General features: G+C 42.5%; 1 protein-coding gene across 1 annotated transcript; it reads left to right on the top strand.

Annotated features, from left to right (window-relative positions):
- Positions 1-383: 383 nt before the first annotated feature.
- MC2R (melanocortin 2 receptor) lies at positions 384-1,307 on the top strand. The gene has a single exon (XM_075272165.1). The coding sequence runs from the start codon at positions 384-386 to the stop codon at positions 1,305-1,307; it is 924 nt and encodes a 307-aa protein (XP_075128266.1).
- Positions 1,308-20,054: the final 18,747 nt, after the last annotated feature.

Here is a 20,054-nt window from a genome sequence, read left to right on the forward strand (position 1 = left end):
CGTCCTGGAGGTCGTGAATACAGATGCCCATGATTAGAAAGCAATAGCATATTGAATCATTATGCCATTACTTCCTACAGAAGCAAAACTCTTATCAACAGGATATTTTTGGGCTGTTTCTGGTTTTGCAGCTCATTCCCATTCGTATGAGTAAGGCTAAGCAGTTATATCCTTCCCAGTGTATTGGTGTATGTATTAGCTCCATAACTGACAGCAGTTTGTAGCAAGTGATATTTAGCACTTTCTATTTAAACTCCTTATGATATTGTCCTTGAAGATTATATACCAAATAAAATAATATACCAACACAATAAACTTGCTTTTTTTGCAGTTCAATCGAAAGTACGTTGTAAAATATCAACCTAAATCATCAAAATCTGAAGATGGATAGAGCAACAGAAATGCTGAAGGAAAATATTGGTTATGCAAATGGAACTTCTGTGCCTTCAAATCATACTCAGTGCTTAAACATCAATGTCCCAGAGGAAATCTTCTTTACTATATCAGTTCTAGGTGTATTGGAAAATGTTCTTGTGTTCACTGCTGTGATCAAAAACAAAAAGCTCCATTTACCCATGTACTTTTTCATCTGCAGTTTATCATTTTCTGACATTTTAGCAAGTCTATACAAAATTCTAGAGAGCATCATGATGATCTTGGCAGACCATGGTCACCTTCAAAAGAAAGGTAAAGTTGAGAAAAAGATGGATGACATAATGGATTGGTTCTTCGTTATGTCTTTACTTGGATCAATTTTCAGTCTGTCTGCTATAGCCGCAGACCGGTACATTACAATTTTTTATGCCCTTCGTTATCACAACATTATGACTATCAGAAGAGCTTGGGTCATCCTGGCTGCTATATGGGTAATAGGTGGTGGTTGTGGAGTAGTTATAGTTATCTTCTTTGATTATACCATTACAGTAATGTGTTTTATTTCTTTATTTTTCTTGCTATTAGTCTTTATAGTATGTCTTTATATCCATATGTTCCTTCTGGCACAATCACATGCACGAAAAATATCTTCACTTTCTGGTCAGTGGAATTCTGTGCAGCAAAAAATGAATATGAAAGGGGCAATTACACTGACCATTTTATTAGGTGTTTTTATTTGTTGTTGGTTCCCATTTTTTCTTCATCTCTTCTTATTCATATTTTTCCCTCATAATCCCTATTGTGCTTGTTATATGTCAACAGTATATATAAACTGTACACTGATACTGTGCAATTCAGTGATTGATCCTTTTATTTATGCATTCCGAAGTCCAGAACTAAGGAGCACCTTTAAGAAAATGTTGTGTTGCTAGAAGTATAAAAGTTGATAACATGCATAAGGTAAACTCAGTAGAATATATAGCAAATAGAATAATTGTAGGAATGCAGAAATCCATTAAGTACTTTGTTTTCAGTATAAATTATATTGCATAAAGGTCTTAAATTCCAGGCAAAACAGACCACCCTTTTAACTTTTAAATTAGTTGGGGGCAATGAAATTTTTTTTTTTTTCAAAAATTCATACTCACCTGTCCCTGGTGTCCTCCTGGCGCATCCTGATCCTTCTGCTCCCAGGTCTCTCCCGGAGTTCCGCTGAAGCCACTGATTGTCCTCAGAGATCACAAGACTGCTTAGGCCAATCGGCGGCTTCACCGGAACTCCAGAAGAGACCTGGGAGCAATAGAACCAAGACTCCCTGGGAGGACACCACAGAACTGGGGACAGGTGAGTATAATTTTTTTCTATTTTTTCAATGCCCCCGGCTAATTTAAAAGTTAAATGGGTTGTCCAAGTTTGCTTTGATAACCCCTTTAAAGAAATAATAAAGTTGGAGTAACAATGGTACAATAATCTCATAAATGCTTAGAGGTTTCTGGATTTAGCATGGTATAGGTAACTTTTAAAAATATTACTAAGAAACATTACCTACCATGGCAGATAATCTGATAAAAGGAGCATTATTTTTAGGTTCACAAACAATAACAATGTATCATAGCCTCAAGTCATTTCTATACAATTATTATTCTCATGTGAATTTTGGAACACAGTCATGTCATGTTTTTATCTGGTTCTCTACATAGCTTTCTGTTTAATATGTCTTTAAAAATAATTTTAGCAATTAGTAATAGTTTGTAAATTCAACAGTGATTTGACTTTATTAAAAAGTTTTCTTTTATTTTGTATGTCTAATGTGTCTCAATACTATCTGTTTTCTTTGAACATGGATCTGGAGTCATCAAAGCTTGGGGACCTGTGATATAAAGAGCTTGGATGATTTTATAGGAGATGGCATGCGGTGTAGCACAGTCCTGATATATACAGGGGAGTTATAATTAGAAGTGTGCTATATTCTTTGATGGAGCCTGTTACTCAAGCAAACTAATATAACAGCAGATCTTTCCAAAATTCACTGGATTGTCCTAATGACTGAGCTTCCTAAGGCTGTGCATTTCTAATCTGTTCTTTCTGCATTTCTCTTTTTTAATCATGCATGTAATGAATATTTTTAGTGTACTGAAATGTTAGTTAGATAGATAGATAGATAGATAGATAGATAGATAGATAGATAGATAGATAGATAGATAGATAGTGTAAGCCCATGGCTGGTCAGGTAGTGGAGGGGGTATACATCTCACCCAGACTACTAAGGTGGGTGAGATGAGAAAACTCCAGAAGGAATGTTTGTTCTCAGCAGACAACTTTCATCTTTTTGGTAAATTTTGGCATTTTGGTAAATGCTCAGTATTGGGCTGGATTTTTAGGAATGACAGGTAGGTTGGTAGTGGGGCCTGTCATTCCACCCTCTTCCAGTCCACACTTTGGGGATGTTCCGGCAGCGACTTTTCCTCGTCAAGGAGGTTTAAGAAGCCAGCTCCAGCAGCAGACTCTTGGCAGAGTTTGGCTGGAGAGCCAAAGAGAGAGCTCATATTTTTGGAGCTGTGTCCTGAATGATTCTACTGGCTTTTTGATTTCTGTTATTCTAGGTGAGGTAACCTATTCTATGTTTAGTTAGAGCCTAGTCGGGCAGGTATTTATTTTTGTATTGTTTCCTTTTGTTGCTCCACTACCTTTTTGAGTGAAAATAAACTCTACCTTTGTTTGGACTAAAGAAACTGGACTTTTGTGTCTATGCCACCCACCTAGCAACCCCAGACCCTGACAATAGGTAGATAGATAGATAGATAGATAGATAATAGATATAAGATAGATAGATAGATAGATAGATAGATAGTGCATTCTTATTCAATAAATTAAATATAGGTTGCTAAGATAAGTTATACATTGCAGTTTTTTTTGTGTTTCAGCTTATTCAAAGATGATGAAAGTTTGACCTTATAGACTACGCATATTTTTGATGTACAGGTATAAAGTGTCAAAGATAATTATTCTGTCACCCTATTTTACACAACCGCATCCTGGACTCTGTGCTATAAATATAAAATGTCCTCTTTCATGCTATGCTGCTAAACTTTCAATTTATGGAAAAGGCCAGTGTTCATGTTAACATGACAGGTTATGCATAAACTATTCAGGAGAAACTTGTAAAAATTCTACCCCTACTTACTGAGCACTTTAACAGCAAAATGTCAAAATGGTAACATGTTCTTAACCCATTCCCGCTAGAGGCATTTTTCGATTTTTCCCGCCTTCCAAACCCTATAATTTTTGTATTTTTCCGTTCACGGAGTCAAATGAGGGGTTAGTGTTTGCAGGAAAAAAATGTTATTTATAATGGTACCATTTATTATTATTATTATTATTATTATTATTATTATTATTATGTACAATTTACTGGGAAGCTGCAGAATTATTCATAATTGGGTAGAATTGGAGAAAAAGTGCATTTGTGTGACTTTCTTATGGGCTTAGTCTTTACAGCTTCTACTGTGCAGCCAAAATTGCACATCATCTGTATGCTATATTTCAGTACAATTCCGAAGATACCAAATTTTTATAGTTTTATTTACATTTTAACCACTTAACAAAAATTTAAAATTAAAAAAAAAAAAATTCTCTTAAAGTTGGCATATTGTGACACCTGTAACTTTTTCAGATTTCTGTGTACCAAAATGCATTTTGGTGTCTTTTATTTTTTGCAAAGCCAAGTGTACTTGTTTATTATTCCATTTTGCGGAATGTCTATTGCTTTGATCACTTTTCATCAGAGGCAAAATGGCGATTTGACACTTTTGATTCAGGATGCATAAATCAGCCTGTCATACAAATGAATGCCAGACAAGCCTGGGAGCCTTCAATAGGTTCCCAGCTCTAATGGCAACAGATCACCGGCCCCGAATTCTTAGAAAAATGATGGCACTGCTGGAAAAATGTGCCTTGGTCATCCTTAACTGAGATGTAGGGGGCCTTAATGCCCTCAATCAGTGCAGGCAGTGATTGCAAGCATTAGCGCCGGATCTCTGCTGTATAATACAGCAGAGACATGGTGGCTGTGGCAGCCACTCAGCTCTTAATACTCAACACCTAATACTCACCTTTCTCTCTTTCCCTATTGTTTTCTGTCTCGACTTCAAGGAGCAACAGGGGTGATATAAGTGTCATCCTACATTGCGTCTCCTGATCCCAAGCAGTACACTGGGAGCAGAGAGAGTAGAGTTGCCAAATAGTGATGCAGGAGGACGCAGATGAGTTGGAGCTGTTACATATTGAGGCAGCCTGGGACATTGGGACAGCATTCTAAATGGGGGCTGCCCTTCTGTCCCAAGGGGGCCCCTGTTATCATAGGGACTGGTTCAAGTACACCTTTGCTCTATGGTTAAAGCAGCCCTGTGTAGAAGCATGGTTAGTGTGCTTTACAAACCTATGTAATGTAAAATACGTACTGTACATAGCATTTGATCTGCATTTATATTAGATTTCTAGTAATGAAAATAAATAATCTCTCATGGTAAAGGTAAAGTCTATATTGTGATGTGTGTTATTTATTTAGTTCAATGTGCTTGTGGTATGACGTATGTTGCCATTGCTTCTAGGGACCTACAGACTCAGATCTTAGAACACGTACATATATTGGAATATAGCACATTCTGCATGAATCCCCATCACAACACACTTTAGAGATGCTCACCCGGGAGGACCACATTGATTTGAAGGTATGAGCCTCAGAGGTACATTTTGTAGAAAGAGGTGGTAGCCTTATGAACAAATTACTTCAAACTGAAACAAGGTGCATAGTGACCTTGGAAACACTAGCACCTAAGGGACGTAATGAGAAGTAAAGCTATGGATTCTTTCTCTAAGTAAATCCTATTACACACTGTATATACAGTCCTATGAAAAAGTTTGGGCACCCCTATTAATCTTAATCATTTTTAGTTCTAAATATTTTGGTGTTTGCAGCAGCCATTTCAGTTTGATATATCTAATAACTGATGGACACAGTAATATTTCAGGATTGAAATGAGGTTTATTGTACTAACAGAAAATGTGCAATATGCATTAAACCAAAATTTGACCAGTGCAAAAGTATGGGCACCTCAACAGAAAAGTGACATTAATATTTAGTAGATCCTCCTTTTGCAAAGATAACAGCCTCTAGTTCGCTTCCTGTAGCTTTTAATCAGTTCCTGGATCCTGGATGAAGGTATTTTGGACCATTCCTCTTTACAAAACAATTTAAGTTCAGTTAAGTTTGATGGTCGCCGAGCATGGACAGCCCGCTTCAAATCATCCCACAGATGTTCAATGATATTCAGGTCTGGGGACTGGGATGGCCATTCCAGAACATTGTACTTGTTCCTCTGCATGAATGCCTGAGGATTTGGAGCGGTGTTTTGGATCATTGTCTTGCTGAAATATCTATCCCCGGCGTAACTTCAACTTCGTCACTGATTCTTGAACATTATTCTCAAGAATCTGCTGATACTGAGTGGAATCCATGCGGCCCTCAACTTTAACAAGATTCCCGGTGCCGGCATTGTCCACACAGCCCCAAAGCATGATGGAACTTCCACCAAATTTTACAGTGGGTAGCAAGTGTTTTTCTTGGAATGCTGTTTTTTTTTGGACGCCATGCATAACGCCTTTTTGTATGACCAAACAACTCAATCTTTGTTTCAACAGTCCACAGGCTTGTCCAAATGTGCTTTTACATACCTAAGGGGGCTCTGTTTGTGGCGTGGTTGCAGAAACAGCGTCTTTCTCATCAATCTCCCATACAGCTTCTCCTTGTGAAAAGTTTGCTGTATTGTTGACCGATGCACAGTGACACCATCTGCAGCAAGATGATGCTGCAGCTCTTTGGAGGTGGTCTGTGGATTGTCCTTGACTGTTCTCACTATTCTTATTCTCTGCCTTTCTGATATTTTTCTTGGCCTGCCACTTCTGGGCTTAACAAGAACTGTCCCTGTGGTCTTCCATTTCCTTACTATGTTCCTCACAGTTGAAACTGACAGGTTAAATCTCTGAGACAACTTTTTGTATTCTGCCCATGAACAACTATGTTGAACAATCTTTGTTTTCAGATCATTTGAGAGCGGGCTGCCCATGCTCGGTGACCATCAAACTTAACTGAACTTGAATTGTTTTGTAAAGAGGAATGGTCCAAAATACCTTCATCCAGGATCCAGGAACTGATTAAAAGCTACAGGAAGCGAACTAGAGGCTGTTATCTTTGCAAAAGGAGAATCTACTAAATATTAATGTCACTTTTCTGTTGAGGTGCCCATACTTTTGCACCGGTCAAATTTTGGTTTAATGCATATTGCACATTTTCTGTTAGTACAATAAACCTCATTTCAATCCTGAAATATTACTGTGTCCATCAGTTATTAGATATATCAAACTGAAATGGCTGCTGCAAACACCAAAATATTTAGAACTAAAAATGATAAAAAATTAATAGGGGTGCCCAAACTTTTTCATAGGACTGTATAATATAGTAACATGCATGTTAAAAATATAGATAGATAGATAGATAGATAGATAGATAGATAGATAGATAGATAGATAGAAAGTCATTTGATCAAAACAAAATACAGACAAAAAGGAAAAAAGTACAAAATAATACAAAGTAATGAAAATATTATTATTATTATTATTATTATTATTATTATTATTATTATTGTTTGTTTATATAGCACCATTAATTCCATGGTGCTTTACATTTGGGGGTTACATACAATTCATAGAATATACAGGTAGATAAAATACTAACAGTGACCGACTGGCACGGTGGGGTAGAGGGCCCTGCCCGCGAGGACTTACAATGTATGGGGGAAGGGGGTAGAGACAGAAGGAGAGGGGGAGACTGTTCAGATGGTGGTGTGGTGAAAGTGTTATTGGAGGTTGTAGGCCTTCCTGAATAGGTGAGTCTTCAGGGCCTTCTTGAATCCTGTGATTGTGGGGATCAGTCTTATGTGTCTTGGTATGGAGTTCCAGAGCATGGGGGATGCACGGGAGAAATCTTGGAGACGGTTGTGTGAGGAGCGGATGAGAGCAGAGCGGAGTAGGAGATCATTGGAGGATCTGAGGTTACGTGTGGACAGGTAGTGGGAGATTAGTTTAGAGATATATGGAGGGGCCAGGTTGTGGATCGCTTTGAATGTTAACGTTAATAGCTTGAATGCAATTCACTGGGCTATAGGTAGCCAATGCAGGGACTGGCACAGGGGAGCAGCCGATAAAAGATAGGGAGGTTGAGGTGAATTAAGCGAGCAGAACAGTTTAAAGTGGACTGGAGGGGGGTGAGGGTGTTTGCTGGGAGTCCATGGAGAAGAGTGTTGCAGTAGTCTAAGCGGGAGATTATGAGGGCATGGACAAGCATCTTGGTAGTTTCAGGGGTGAGGAAGGAGCGGATTCGATGGATGTTCTTGAGCTGGAGGCGGCAGGAGGTGTTGAGGGTTTGAACGTGTGACTTGAAGGATTTGTCGGAGTCCAGGGTAACCCCAAGACATCGTGCCTGTGGGACTGGGGAAAGTGGGGTTCCGTTAACATTGATAGATGGGTCAGGTGGAGGGGCCATACAGGGTGGGGTGAAAATGATGAACTCCGTTTTCTCCATGTTCAGTTTGAGAAAGCGGGAGGAGAGGAAGGAGGCTACGGCCGCTATAAGCAATTTGGAACTCTGGCCAGCAAGGAGGTAATGTCTGGTCCAGAGATGTATATTTGGGTGTCATCGGCATAGCAATGGTATTGAAAACCATGAGATTCTATGAGTTGGCCCAGGCCATGGGTGTAGATGGAGAACAGAAGGGGTCCTAGGAGGGAGCCTTGGGGGACACCTACGGAGAGAGGGCATGGTGAGGAGGTGGTGTGTGAGTGGGAGACGTTGAATGTGCGGTCAGTGAGGTATCAGGAGATCCAGGAAAGGGCCAGAGATGAGATGACAAGGGATGAGAGAATTTCTAACAGGAGAGAGTGGTCAACTGTGTCAAAGGCAGAGGAGAGGTCAAGGAGGAGGAGGAGGATAGAGTAATGGCACTTGGCTTTGGCGGTTAGAAATAGTGTAACTCCAGGCACAACAGGGGAATAATTAAATACAAACATACCAAGAGAGACAGAAAGGTGTGAACAAGCATCAAAACTGTAGTGTATGGAAGATGAGGTATACACATTAGCATTTTATTTAGATTTACTTCCATTAATGTTGGTTTTTGTGGTTTGTTTTGTTGTTTTCCAAACACCCCAGATGATGTTTTAAATGTATTTGATGGGTTATGTAATTGAAAGTACGACTTTTTGTGCAAGTTTGCCTTAACAAAGATTTTCTCAAGACAGCCCTCTTAGCTTTTAATCTCTGCTTTTTATTTTCTAGCCATTAAGGGGCAACTGATGACATAAAGGAGCCATTTTCCCTTGTACAATTGTTGTTGAACACTGTGTCACAAGATTTAATAGCCAGGCTCTGACTTTCAATCACAATTGCCCCCCACAAGTAACCACAGCTTATAGAACTATTGTGAATACAGTACTAGAAATGTAAGACGCTGGTTCTAAGAAAACACGTGAAAAGAGTAAAAGTATAAAGATAACATAAAAACAAATTAAAGAATTGGAAACTGTTCCTGAGTCAATAAATAAACCTTATGTGTAAGTTATAAATTCAGCTCAGAGCTCAGAGAAGTTTTGAAATTTGGTAGTCTCGTTTGAACTACTGTATAGCACAAAAGAAGCACAAAATCATTTTAGTAATAATAGAGAAGCCTGCATTTATATGTTGTTTAGGAGAATGAATTATACTTGTGGCTAAGGAATAAACTTGACAAAATTTAGATTTGCTTCAGATTTGCTGATTCTGAACAAAAATTATTTTGAAGTCTGAATTGATTTGTTCTAAATCAGAACCATGAATTACCTTTCAAAAGTTGTGTATTGCATTCTGAAGACTCTCAGGACTCATCTAACCCCTTTCTAGCTGAAACCCAGACTTAGTAATTAGAGATGAGCGAACGGCGTTTGATCGAATTGATATTCAATCGAATATCAGGCAGTTCGAGGTATTCGATTACAAACAAATACCACGAGGCAAACGCACTAAAAATTTGTATCCCCTCCCACTTTCTCTGGTGCTTTTTTTGCACCAATAACTGCGCAGGGGAGGTGGGACAGGAACTATGACAACGGAGGCATCGAAAAAAAAAAATCGGAAAAAGTAATTGGCTGGCTAAATCAGGTGACCTCCAATTTATACGAATAGTGGATTTAATATCCGAGTCATATGAGACTGTGAACTATGTGACTGTGAGACAGGGATAAATGTACTGGCAGGGTTAGCTAGGGATTACCTTTATTTAGGTAAGAATGTTACTCACACAGCTCTTTGGGGCTCTATCTCATCGTGATCCCTGTCAGCTTGTGATATGCGGGAGTTGACTTTTTCCCATAGGAATGCATTGACCAGCGTTGATACAGAGTACAGCATTCGGCCAATCAACGCTGGTTCTGCCGTAGGAGGCGGAGTCTAAGATCGGTCCACAGCAGTCTCCATTGTGGTCTGATCTCAGATGTAGCAGTGTTGAGCGCATAGCTCTTCTGCACCTGAGATGTAGCAGAACTGGCCATGTGCTGAGCTCTGCTACACCAGAGATGTAGCAGAGCTGAGTATGCGCTGAGCTCTGCTACACCAGAGATGTAGCAGAGCTGAGTGCCAGAGGAGGTGGAGTCTAAGATCGGTCCACAGTCCGATCTCAGATGTAGCAGTGTTGAGTGCGCAGCTCTGCTACACCCGAGATGTAGCAGCGCTGCCCGTATACTGAGCTCTGCTACACCAGAGATGTAGCACAGCTGAGTGTGCGCTGAGTTCTGCTATACCAGAGATGTAGCAGAGCTGAGTGTGCGCTGAGTTCTGCTACACCAGAGATGTAGCAGAGCTGAGTGTGCGCTGATCTCTGCTACATCAGAGATGCATCTCTGGTGTAGCAGAGTTCAGCACACACTAAGCTCTGCTACAATGGGTCGAAATCTGCTTGAGTGAACTACAAACACCCCATCCTCTTCACGCCCTTCCTACATACAGCCATTCAAAGGTATTAAACTCACCCCCTGCATGAGTATGAGCAATGATCTATCCATCTCTGTGTTTAGCTGGTAATCCAGCTCATCAGGAGAGTTATGAATTGGTAAAACAAGATATAGTGCAAATTTGATTAAAATCGCAGTTCCCGGGACCTTAATGGTAGGTCTCAGTACTTAGCAGGTCTGACACCGTTGTTTATGGATGCTGGGTTTATATAAGTCAATGGACATGGTCCCACCTTCAGGACAGACGCCTCCACAGGGCACCAATCAGATTGTTCAGTAAATTCATGACGTCATAGAGGGGCATTGCTGGAGGAAGCCCGAGAAGACCGCTCCCTAGGTAAGTATGTGCAGCTAGAGTAGCCATTAACTCCATCGTTACCAGGCTTTCATGTACCACTAGAATAATAAACCAGAGAGGTCATAGGTCAAAGTCTTATTGCCACAAAGGGAAAGGTAATAGATACATCAAGGTCTCTGAACAGTGACAGAAGATACAGACTTGTCAAAATAGCCTATATTTAAAGGCATCCACAATGAGGGAGGAATACAGAGTTCTCAAAATTCTTTCCCCCCCACAGAAGATGGAAAATAAACAAATTGGGGATGTTTAAAGGGGTGACGCATATCCCAAACTTCACCACAGCTGGATCACTGTATGGTAGGTTGATAGTTTAAAAATGTGTCCCCCAGCCAAAGGTCATCACTAGACAATGGCTACTTGACAGAAACCCTCTCATACCCAAATCAACTTACACAGATAGCACACACAAAATCCCTTATTAGTGCACTTGGACACCCTCTAGCAAGATAAAATTCATATTGCTCCATATTCTAGAATGTGGCCAAAATACGACCCTGCTACCTAAAGCTACCTCAAATAAAGGGGGTAAATGAGAAGGCTTCATTAAGGCTCAATGGTTTGACTAACCCATAGTAATGTTTGATTGTTCTACAGTAAGGAGCATTTGAGCCTTCAATAGGCATTCAACAGATTGCTGGCCCCAGATCTCGTTCCACCTCATTCTATCCTGACCAAAATAGCGGCACTGACGGGAAAATCGTGCCTCGGTCAATTTTGACTGAGGCGCTGGGGGCATTAATACCAGCAATTGGCACATTAAGCGTATAATACAGTGAATCACTGCATAATATAGCAAAGACCTGGCAGCTATGGTGGCCGCTCAGCTCCTGAGCAGTCATCATATTTAAATATCTGACATCCACCGTACTATTACAGTGGGTGTCAAGAAGGGATTAAGGTCGTGAGACTTGTAGTAGCTGCTGTGGCTTTTGCGGCAGCAATTCCGCCACTGGTCCTTTAAGATAATGATTATGATGCCAAAATGGGGGAATTCTTCCCTTCCTCCCAAAGGTAAGCAAAATTGGAATATTATCAGGATAAACTGTATACCCACTGTCTGCACCAGCAGGTACAGTCATACTAAGAGTGCACTTATATTCCAACAGATATTTGTGGCCACATAGGCCAATAGGTTACAGCCAATAAAAGGAGCTAGCTAGCTAGTGAGATGATATAACAACTAGAAAGACAAAACTGTCCACCACTAGCATAGGAAAAATTACTGTCATCAAAATGAATCAGGCATGGATCTGTGAGGATTTTCACATACCCTGGCTAATAGAGCTGCCGCTGTCTCGCTGTATTATGTTATTTCCTATACTGCTGATGCTGCCTGCTACTCCTAAGCAGTTTGACATCATCTCTTGTAGCCCAGTTCATTACATTATTCAATGCCATAGCACCGCTCATGTTACCACAGCTACAGCTACCATAACTGCCACCACTCAGCTAGATATGCCTTGTGGGCCTGGTTTATGATATTAATCCATACTGTTCTGACCTTAAGAAAGGGTAATTTTTGTAGTGTTTTAAATGTTAACCCATCCTCCGTACTATTACGGTGCAATAAAAGTAATGTAATGACAAGCCGTGGAGCCTTCACAAGGCTCCTGGCTGTCATAGTAACGTGACGTCGGCGCCAGAGCTTACTCCGGGTGCCTGCGATCACCAAGAAAATGGCGCCACCCACGCGCCGCCGGGAAAATGGTGCCTCGGACAGCTTTGAACAAATCTTTAGATAAACCATCCAAATCCAAAACAAAATGAATCACAAGTTCATCCATCTCTACTCTCATCAAAAGCTGTGCAAAAGTTGTTCAAATGATGAAGTTAAAGTTTGCTTTTTATTTGTGTCAAATTAAACTTTGCTACTGTATTTCCAACCGCACCACAACACGCAGAGGCGTATGAAGCAACCTCATTAATGCTCTCTATTGAACTCCACACAGCAGAGTCCTCGTTCAATGACCCGAAGCTCAAGTGTCCCATGTCCCTGTCATGTCTAGAGTACATTTATATAGATAGCAAATAAATGACTTCAGCACTCCGTAGATTTTTGAAGTGATATGTAATTATCTGTAGAAATGTAGTCATAGAGTTATTGATTAATATTTTTGGCCCGTAATGGCCTTTATGAGAACAATATGCTATGCATGAGTACAGTACATTAGTGTTACACATCAGTGATTATACATAAATGGGTTCAGAAAAGTAACCAGTAGAATATCCAAAGAGCAATTATAACTACAAGTATAGTCAAAGGCTTATTAAATTGGGTATAAGTAAGTCCTTATAAGACAATATGCTAATCCATAGCTATAAGAAAATTGTTAACATATTTTTTGGACTATAAGAAAATGGGGGAGTCTCATAGCCCAAATGTATTGGGTGCAAGGGGAGCAGAGTCGCCCAGAACTAAGATGTCCAGGTAAGGAGAGTATATGTGTTTATTTTTAAGAATTTCTCCTGTGCCTTCAATTAGTATAGTGTATTATAGTGTATAATGTATTATAATGTATAATAATACCACATGGAGCATATTATACTGTGTGGGGGCCACTGTGTGAAGCATATTATACTGTGTGTGTGCCACTGTGAGGAGCATATTGTACTGTGTATCTCACTGTGAGAAGCGTATTGTATTGTGTGGAGGCCACTAATTTGCATAAGAAGAAACTGGCTTTATCATGAAAACTCTGACAACATAATTGAAACAAAACGTATGCCTTTCTAAAGGCTACATGAAGATTGGTTTAGTTAAAATTAAAAAATCCCAATGATAGACTCCCTTTACAATATAGAAGTAGGTCAGCTACTTATTATGCAAGAAAATGCAGAGAAGTATAATTACTCTCATGATAGATAAACAAAACACAATTTTTTAATAGGGCTCTCTGAAAATGTGTCAAAGCAACATGGCAATGGATCAAACCATAAACTCTTCTATGTTTTGGCAGGTCGGTGTTACTGAATTGTTTAGTTGAAGGAGGCAGAAAACAACAGATGGTGATGTTGGCATGGAAAAGCCAGAAAGTAACTTATTTTTATTTTGAGAAATAAATGAGTATTAAAGTTGTAAACAAGACACATGTGAAGGCAAACTAATTATATCCTCTTTATCCAGAAATTGCAGTATGTTAATTCATTGTCAATGATGTCCAATTAGTGATGCATAATAGGACAAGATAACACCAGGTGAGGGCAAGTTCCATTTAAGATAGAACAGACACTTTCGTCCAATGCTAATGTCATACGTGTTGTAATTTTCTTAAGAGTCCACATTTACTTCCTTTTTAAGAATGTGTGACACCTATTACTAAATTGCGTTGCCTTGGTGGTTTTTCCCACACCACTTTTTTGCTGCAAGACAATATCTTTAGAAAGAAAGATTTATTAGCTTAGTGCAGGCAGAATGAGTGTTTTGCTGTTAGAACAGCATTTTGTATGTGTTTAACCCCTTAAGGACCAGGCCATTTTTTGGTTTCGCATTTTCGTTTTTCCCTCCTCACATTTCAAGAGCCATAACTTTTTCATTTTTCAGTTCACAGAGTCACATGATGGCTTATTGTTTGCGGGACAAATTGTACTTTGTAATGGCATCATTCAATATGCTGTGCAATGTACTGGGAAGCTGGAAAAAAATTCAGAATGAGGTGCAATTGGAGAAAAAATGCATTTGCGCCATTTTCTTATGGGTTTAATTTTTACAGCGTTCACTGTTTGGTACAAATGACATATTAGCTGTGTTCTACGTGTCAGTACGAACGCGGTGATACCAAATTTATATAGTATTTGAAATGTTTTGATACTTTTTAAAAAATGATAAACTTTGCAAAATAGAAAAAAAATTTTGTGTCATCATGTTCTAACACCTGTAACTTTTTCATATTTCCATGTATGGAGCTGGTTGTGGTGTCTTTTTATGCGGGACAAGATGACGTTTCTATTGATACCATTTGGGGAAAGATCTGATGGTTTGATCACTTTTTATTCAATTTTTTATAGGAGGCAAAGTGTTGAAAAAAACGCTTTTTGGCTGTTTTTATTTTTTTTTGCCGCTACGCCGTTCGCAGTACGGGATAAATGTTTTAATATTCTAATAGTTCGGGCATTTTGGAGCACGGGGATACCTAATATGTTTATGTTTAATGTTCTTTAATTACTTTTATAGCTAATCTAGGGAAAGGGGGGTGATTTTAACTTTTATATTTTTTTTATTTTTTTAATACTTTTAAAAACTTTTTTTTTTCTTCTGTTACATTTATGATCAGACCCCTTAGGTACCTTGAAACCTAGGGGGTCTGATCGCTCATACTATTCACTGCAATACTACAGTACTGCAGTGAATAGCAGAATCCCAGCACTTCTATTAGACGATGCCTCTGGCATCGTCTAATAGATCTCGGGCAGAGACAAGCCTGGAAGCCTTCAATAGTAGAGATGAGCGAACAGTGTTCTATCGAACACATGTTCGATCGGATATCAGGGTGTTCGCCATGTTCGAATCGAATCGAACACCGCGTGGTAAAGTGCGCCAAAATTCGATTCCCCTCCCACCTTCCCTGGCGCCTTTTTTGCACCAATAACAGCGCAGGGGAGGTGGGACAGGAACTACGACACCGGGGGCATTGAAAAAAATTGGAAAAAGTCATTGGCTGCCGAAATCAGGTGACCTCCATTTTAGACGAATAGTGGATTTCAAATCCGGGTCATATGAGAATGTGAACTTTGTGACTAAGAGACAGGGATAGCTGTACAGGCAGGGATAGCTAGGGATAACCTTTATTTAGGGGGGAATGTTATTAAAAATAACTTTTTGGGGCTCTATCGGGTGTGTAATTGTGATTTTTGTGAGATAAACTTTTTCCCATAGGGATGCATTGGCCAGCGCTGATTGGCCGAATTCCGTACTCTGGCCAATCAGCGCTGGCCAATGCATTCTATTAGCTTGATGAAGCAGAGTGTGCACAAGGGTTCAAGCGCACCCTCGGCTCTGATGTAGCAGAGCCGAGGCTGCACAAGGGTTCAAGCGCACCCTCGGCTCTGATGTAGGAGAGCCGAGGGTGCACTTGAACCCTTGTGCACCCTCAGCTCTGCTACATCAGAGCCGAGGGTGCGCTTGAACCCTTGTGCACACTCTGCTTCATCAAGCTAATAGAATGCATTGGCCAGCGCTGATTGGCCAATGTATTCTATTAGCCTGATGAAGTAGAGCTGAATGTGTGTGCTAAGCACACTCATTCAGCACTGCTTCATCACGCCAATACAATGCATTAGCCAGTGCTGATTGGCCAGAGTACGGAATTCGGCCAATCAGCGCTGGCCAATGCATTCTATTAGCCCGATGAAGTAGAGCTGAATGTGTGTTCTAAGCACACACATTCAGCACTGCTTCATCACGCCAATACAATGCATTAGCCAGTGCTGATTGGCCAGAGTACGGAACTCGACCAATCAGCGCTGGCTCTGCTGGAGGAGGCGGAGTCTAAGATCGCTCCACACCAGTCTCCATTCAGGTCCGACCTTAGACTCCGCCTCCTCCGGCAGAGCCAGCGCTGATTGGCCGAAGGCTGGCCAATGCATTCCTATGCGAATGCAGAGACTTAGCAGTGCTGAGTCAGTTTTGCTCAACTACACATCTGATGCACACTCGGCACTGCTACATCAGATGTAGCAATCTGATGTAGCAGAGCCGAGGGTGCACTAGAACCCCTGTGCAAACTCAGTTCACGCTAATAGAATGCATTGGCCAGCGCTGATTGGCCAATGCATTCTATTAGCCCGATGAAGTAGAGCTGAATGTGTGTGCTAAGCACACTCATTCAGCACTGCTTCATCACGCCAATACAATGCATTAGCCAGTGCTGATTGGCCAGAGTACGGAATTCAGCCAATCAGCGCTGGCCAATGCATTCTATTAGCCCGATGAAGTAGAGCTGAATGTGTGTGCTAAGCACACACATTCAGCACTGCTTCATCACGCCAATACAATGCATTAGCCAGTGCTGATTGGCCAGAGTACGGAATTCGGCCAATCAGCGCTGGCTCTGCTGGAGGAGGCGGAGTCTAAGGTCGGACCTGAATGGAGACTGGTGTGGAGCGATCTTAGACTCCGCCTCCTCCAGCAGAGCCAGCGCTGATTGGCCGAATTCCGTACTCTGGCCAATCAGCACTGGCTAATGCATTGTATTGACGTGATGAAGCAGTGCTGAATGTGTGTGCTTAGCACACACATTCAGCTCTACTTCATCGGGCTAATAGAATGCATTGGCCAGTGCTGATTGGCCGAATTCCGTACTCTGGCCAATCAGCACTGGCTAATGCATTGTATTGGCGTGATGAAGCAGTGCTGAATGAGTGTGCTTAGCACACACATTCAGCTCTACTTCATCGGGCTAATAGAATGCATTGGCCAATCAGCGCTGGCCAATGCATTCTATTAGCGTGAACTGAGTTTGCACAGGGGTTCTAGTGCACCCTCGGCTCTGCTACATCAGATTGCTACATCTGATGTAGCAGTGCCGAGTGTGCATCAGATGTGTAGTTGAGCAAAACTGACTCAGCACTACTAAGTCTCTGCATTCGCATGGGAATGCATTGGCCAGCCTTCGGCCAATCAGCGCTGGCTCTGCCGGAGGAGGCGGAGTCTAAGGTCGGACCTGAATGGAGACTGGTGTGGAGCGATCTTAGACTCTGCCTCCTCCAGCAGAGCCAGCGCTGATTGGCCGAATTCCGTACTCTGGCCAATCAGCACTGGCTAATGCATTGTATTGGCGTGATGAAGCAGTGCTGAATGTGTGTGCTTAGCACACACATTCAGCTCTACTTCATCGGGCTAATAGAATGCATTGGCCAGCGCTGATTGGCCAGAGTACGGAATTCGGCCAATCAGCGCTGGCTCTGCTGGAGGAGGCGGAGTCTAAGGTCGGACCTGAATGGAGACTGGTGTGGAGCGATCTTAGACTCCGCCTCCTCCAGCAGAGCCAGCGCTGATTGGTCGAGTTCCGTACTCTGGCCAATCAGCACTGGCCAATGCATTTCTATGGGGAAAAGTTAGCTTGCGAAAATCGCAAACTGACAGGGATTTCCATGAAATAAAGTGACTTTTATGCCCCCAGACATGCTTCCCCTGCTGTCCCAGTGTCATTCCAGGGTGTTGGTATCATTTCCTGGGGTGTCATAGTGGACTTGGTGACCCTCCAGACACGAATTTGGGTTTCCCCCTTAACGAGTTTATGTTCCCCATAGACTATAATGGGGTTCGAAACCCATTCGAACACTCGAACAGTGAGCGGCTGTTCGAATCGAATTTCGAACCTCGAACATTTTAGTGTTCGCTCATCTCTATTCAATAGGCTTCCGGCTGTCATAGCAACCGATCACCACCCTCATGTGACGTTCAGGAGGGCGGCGATCGGGGAAACATGGCGGCGCCCATGCCGCCTGCGCTGTTTACACGCTGCGGTCGCGTTTGACCGCAGTGTGTAAAGGGTTAACAGCAGCGATCGGCTCGGGCACCGACCGCTGCTGTTATTGGCAGGTCCTGGCTGTATTATACAGCCGGCATCTGCCGTGTATGGAGCGAGCTCAGCGTGTGAGCTCGCTCTATACATCCCCATGCAACCCATGACGTACAGTTACGTCAAGGGTCGCTAAGGGGTTAATAGAGATGAGCGAACACTAAAATGTTCGAGGTTCGAAATTCGATTCGAACAGCCGCTCACTGTTCGAGTGTTCGAACGGGTTTCAAACCCCATTATAGTCTATGGGGAACATATACTCGTTAAGGGGGAAACCCAAATCCGTGTCTGGAGGGTCACCAAGTCCACTATGACACCCCAGGAAATGATACCAACACCCTGGAATGACACTGGGACAGCAGGGGAAGCATGTCTGGGGGCATAAAAGTCACTTTATTTCATGGAAAACCCTGTCAGCTTGCGATTTTCGCAAGCTAACTTTTCCCCATAGGAATGCATTGACCAGCGCTGATTGGCCAGAGTATGGAATTCGACCAATCAGCGCTGGCTCTGCTGGAGGAGGCGGAGTCTAAGATCACTCCACACCAGTCTCCATTCAGGTCCGACCTTAGACTCCGCCTCCTCCGGCAGAGCCAGCGCTGATTGGCCGAAGGCTGGCCAATGCATTCCTATGGGAATGCAGAGACTTAGCAGTGCTGAGCCAGTTCTGCTCAACTACACTGTGTGCCGAGTGTGCACACTCGGCTCTGCTACATCAGATGTAGCAGAGCCGAGTGTGCACACTCGGCTCTGCTATATCAGATGGGCTGACCGGCACACGGTGTAGTTGAGCAGAACTGGCTCAGCACTGCTAAGTCTCTGCAGTAGCAGGCTCTGCTACATCAGATGTAGCAGAGCCGAGTGTGCACACTCGGCTTTGCTACATCTGATGTAGCAGAGCTGAGTGTGCACACTCGGCTCTGCTATATCAGATGGGCTGACCGGCACACGGTGTAGTTGAGCAGAACTGGCTCAGCACTGCTAAGTCTCTGCATTCCCATAGGAATGCATTGGCCAGCGCTGATTGGCCAGAGTACGGAACTCGACCAATCAGCGCTGGCTCTGCTGGAGGAGGCGGAGTCTAAGATCGCTCCACACCAGTCTCCATTCAGGTCCGACCTTAGACACCGCCTCCTCCGGCAGAGCCAGCGCTGATTGGCCGAAGGCTGGCCAATGCATTCCTATGGGAATGCAGAGACTTAGCAGTGCTGAGCCAGTTCTGCTCAACTACACCGTGTGCCGAGTGTGCACACTCGGCTCTGCTACTGCTACTGCTACAGTAGTGTGCACACTCGGCTCTGCTATATCAGATGGGCTGACCGGCACATGGTGTAGTTGAGCAGAACTGGCTCAGCACTGCTAAGTCTCTGCATTCCCATAGGAATGCATTGGCCAGCGCTGATTGGCCAGAGTACGGAACTCGACCAATCAGCGCTGGCTCTGCCGGAGGAGGCGGAGTCTAAGGTCGGACCTGAATGGAGACTGGTGTGGAGCGATCTTAGACTCCGCCTCCTCCAGCAGAGCCAGCGCTGATTGGTCGAGTTCCGTACTCTGGCCAATCAGCGCTGGCCAATGCATTCCTATGGGAATGCAGAGACTTAGCAGTGCTGAGCCAGTTCTGCTCAACTACACCGTGTGCCGGTCAGCCCATCTGATATAGCAGAGCCGAGTGTGCACACTACTGTAGCAGTAGCAGTAGC

This window comes from Leptodactylus fuscus, chromosome 4, assembly GCF_031893055.1.
Source record: "Leptodactylus fuscus isolate aLepFus1 chromosome 4, aLepFus1.hap2, whole genome shotgun sequence".
NCBI classification, from domain to species: domain Eukaryota; kingdom Metazoa; phylum Chordata; class Amphibia; order Anura; family Leptodactylidae; genus Leptodactylus; species Leptodactylus fuscus.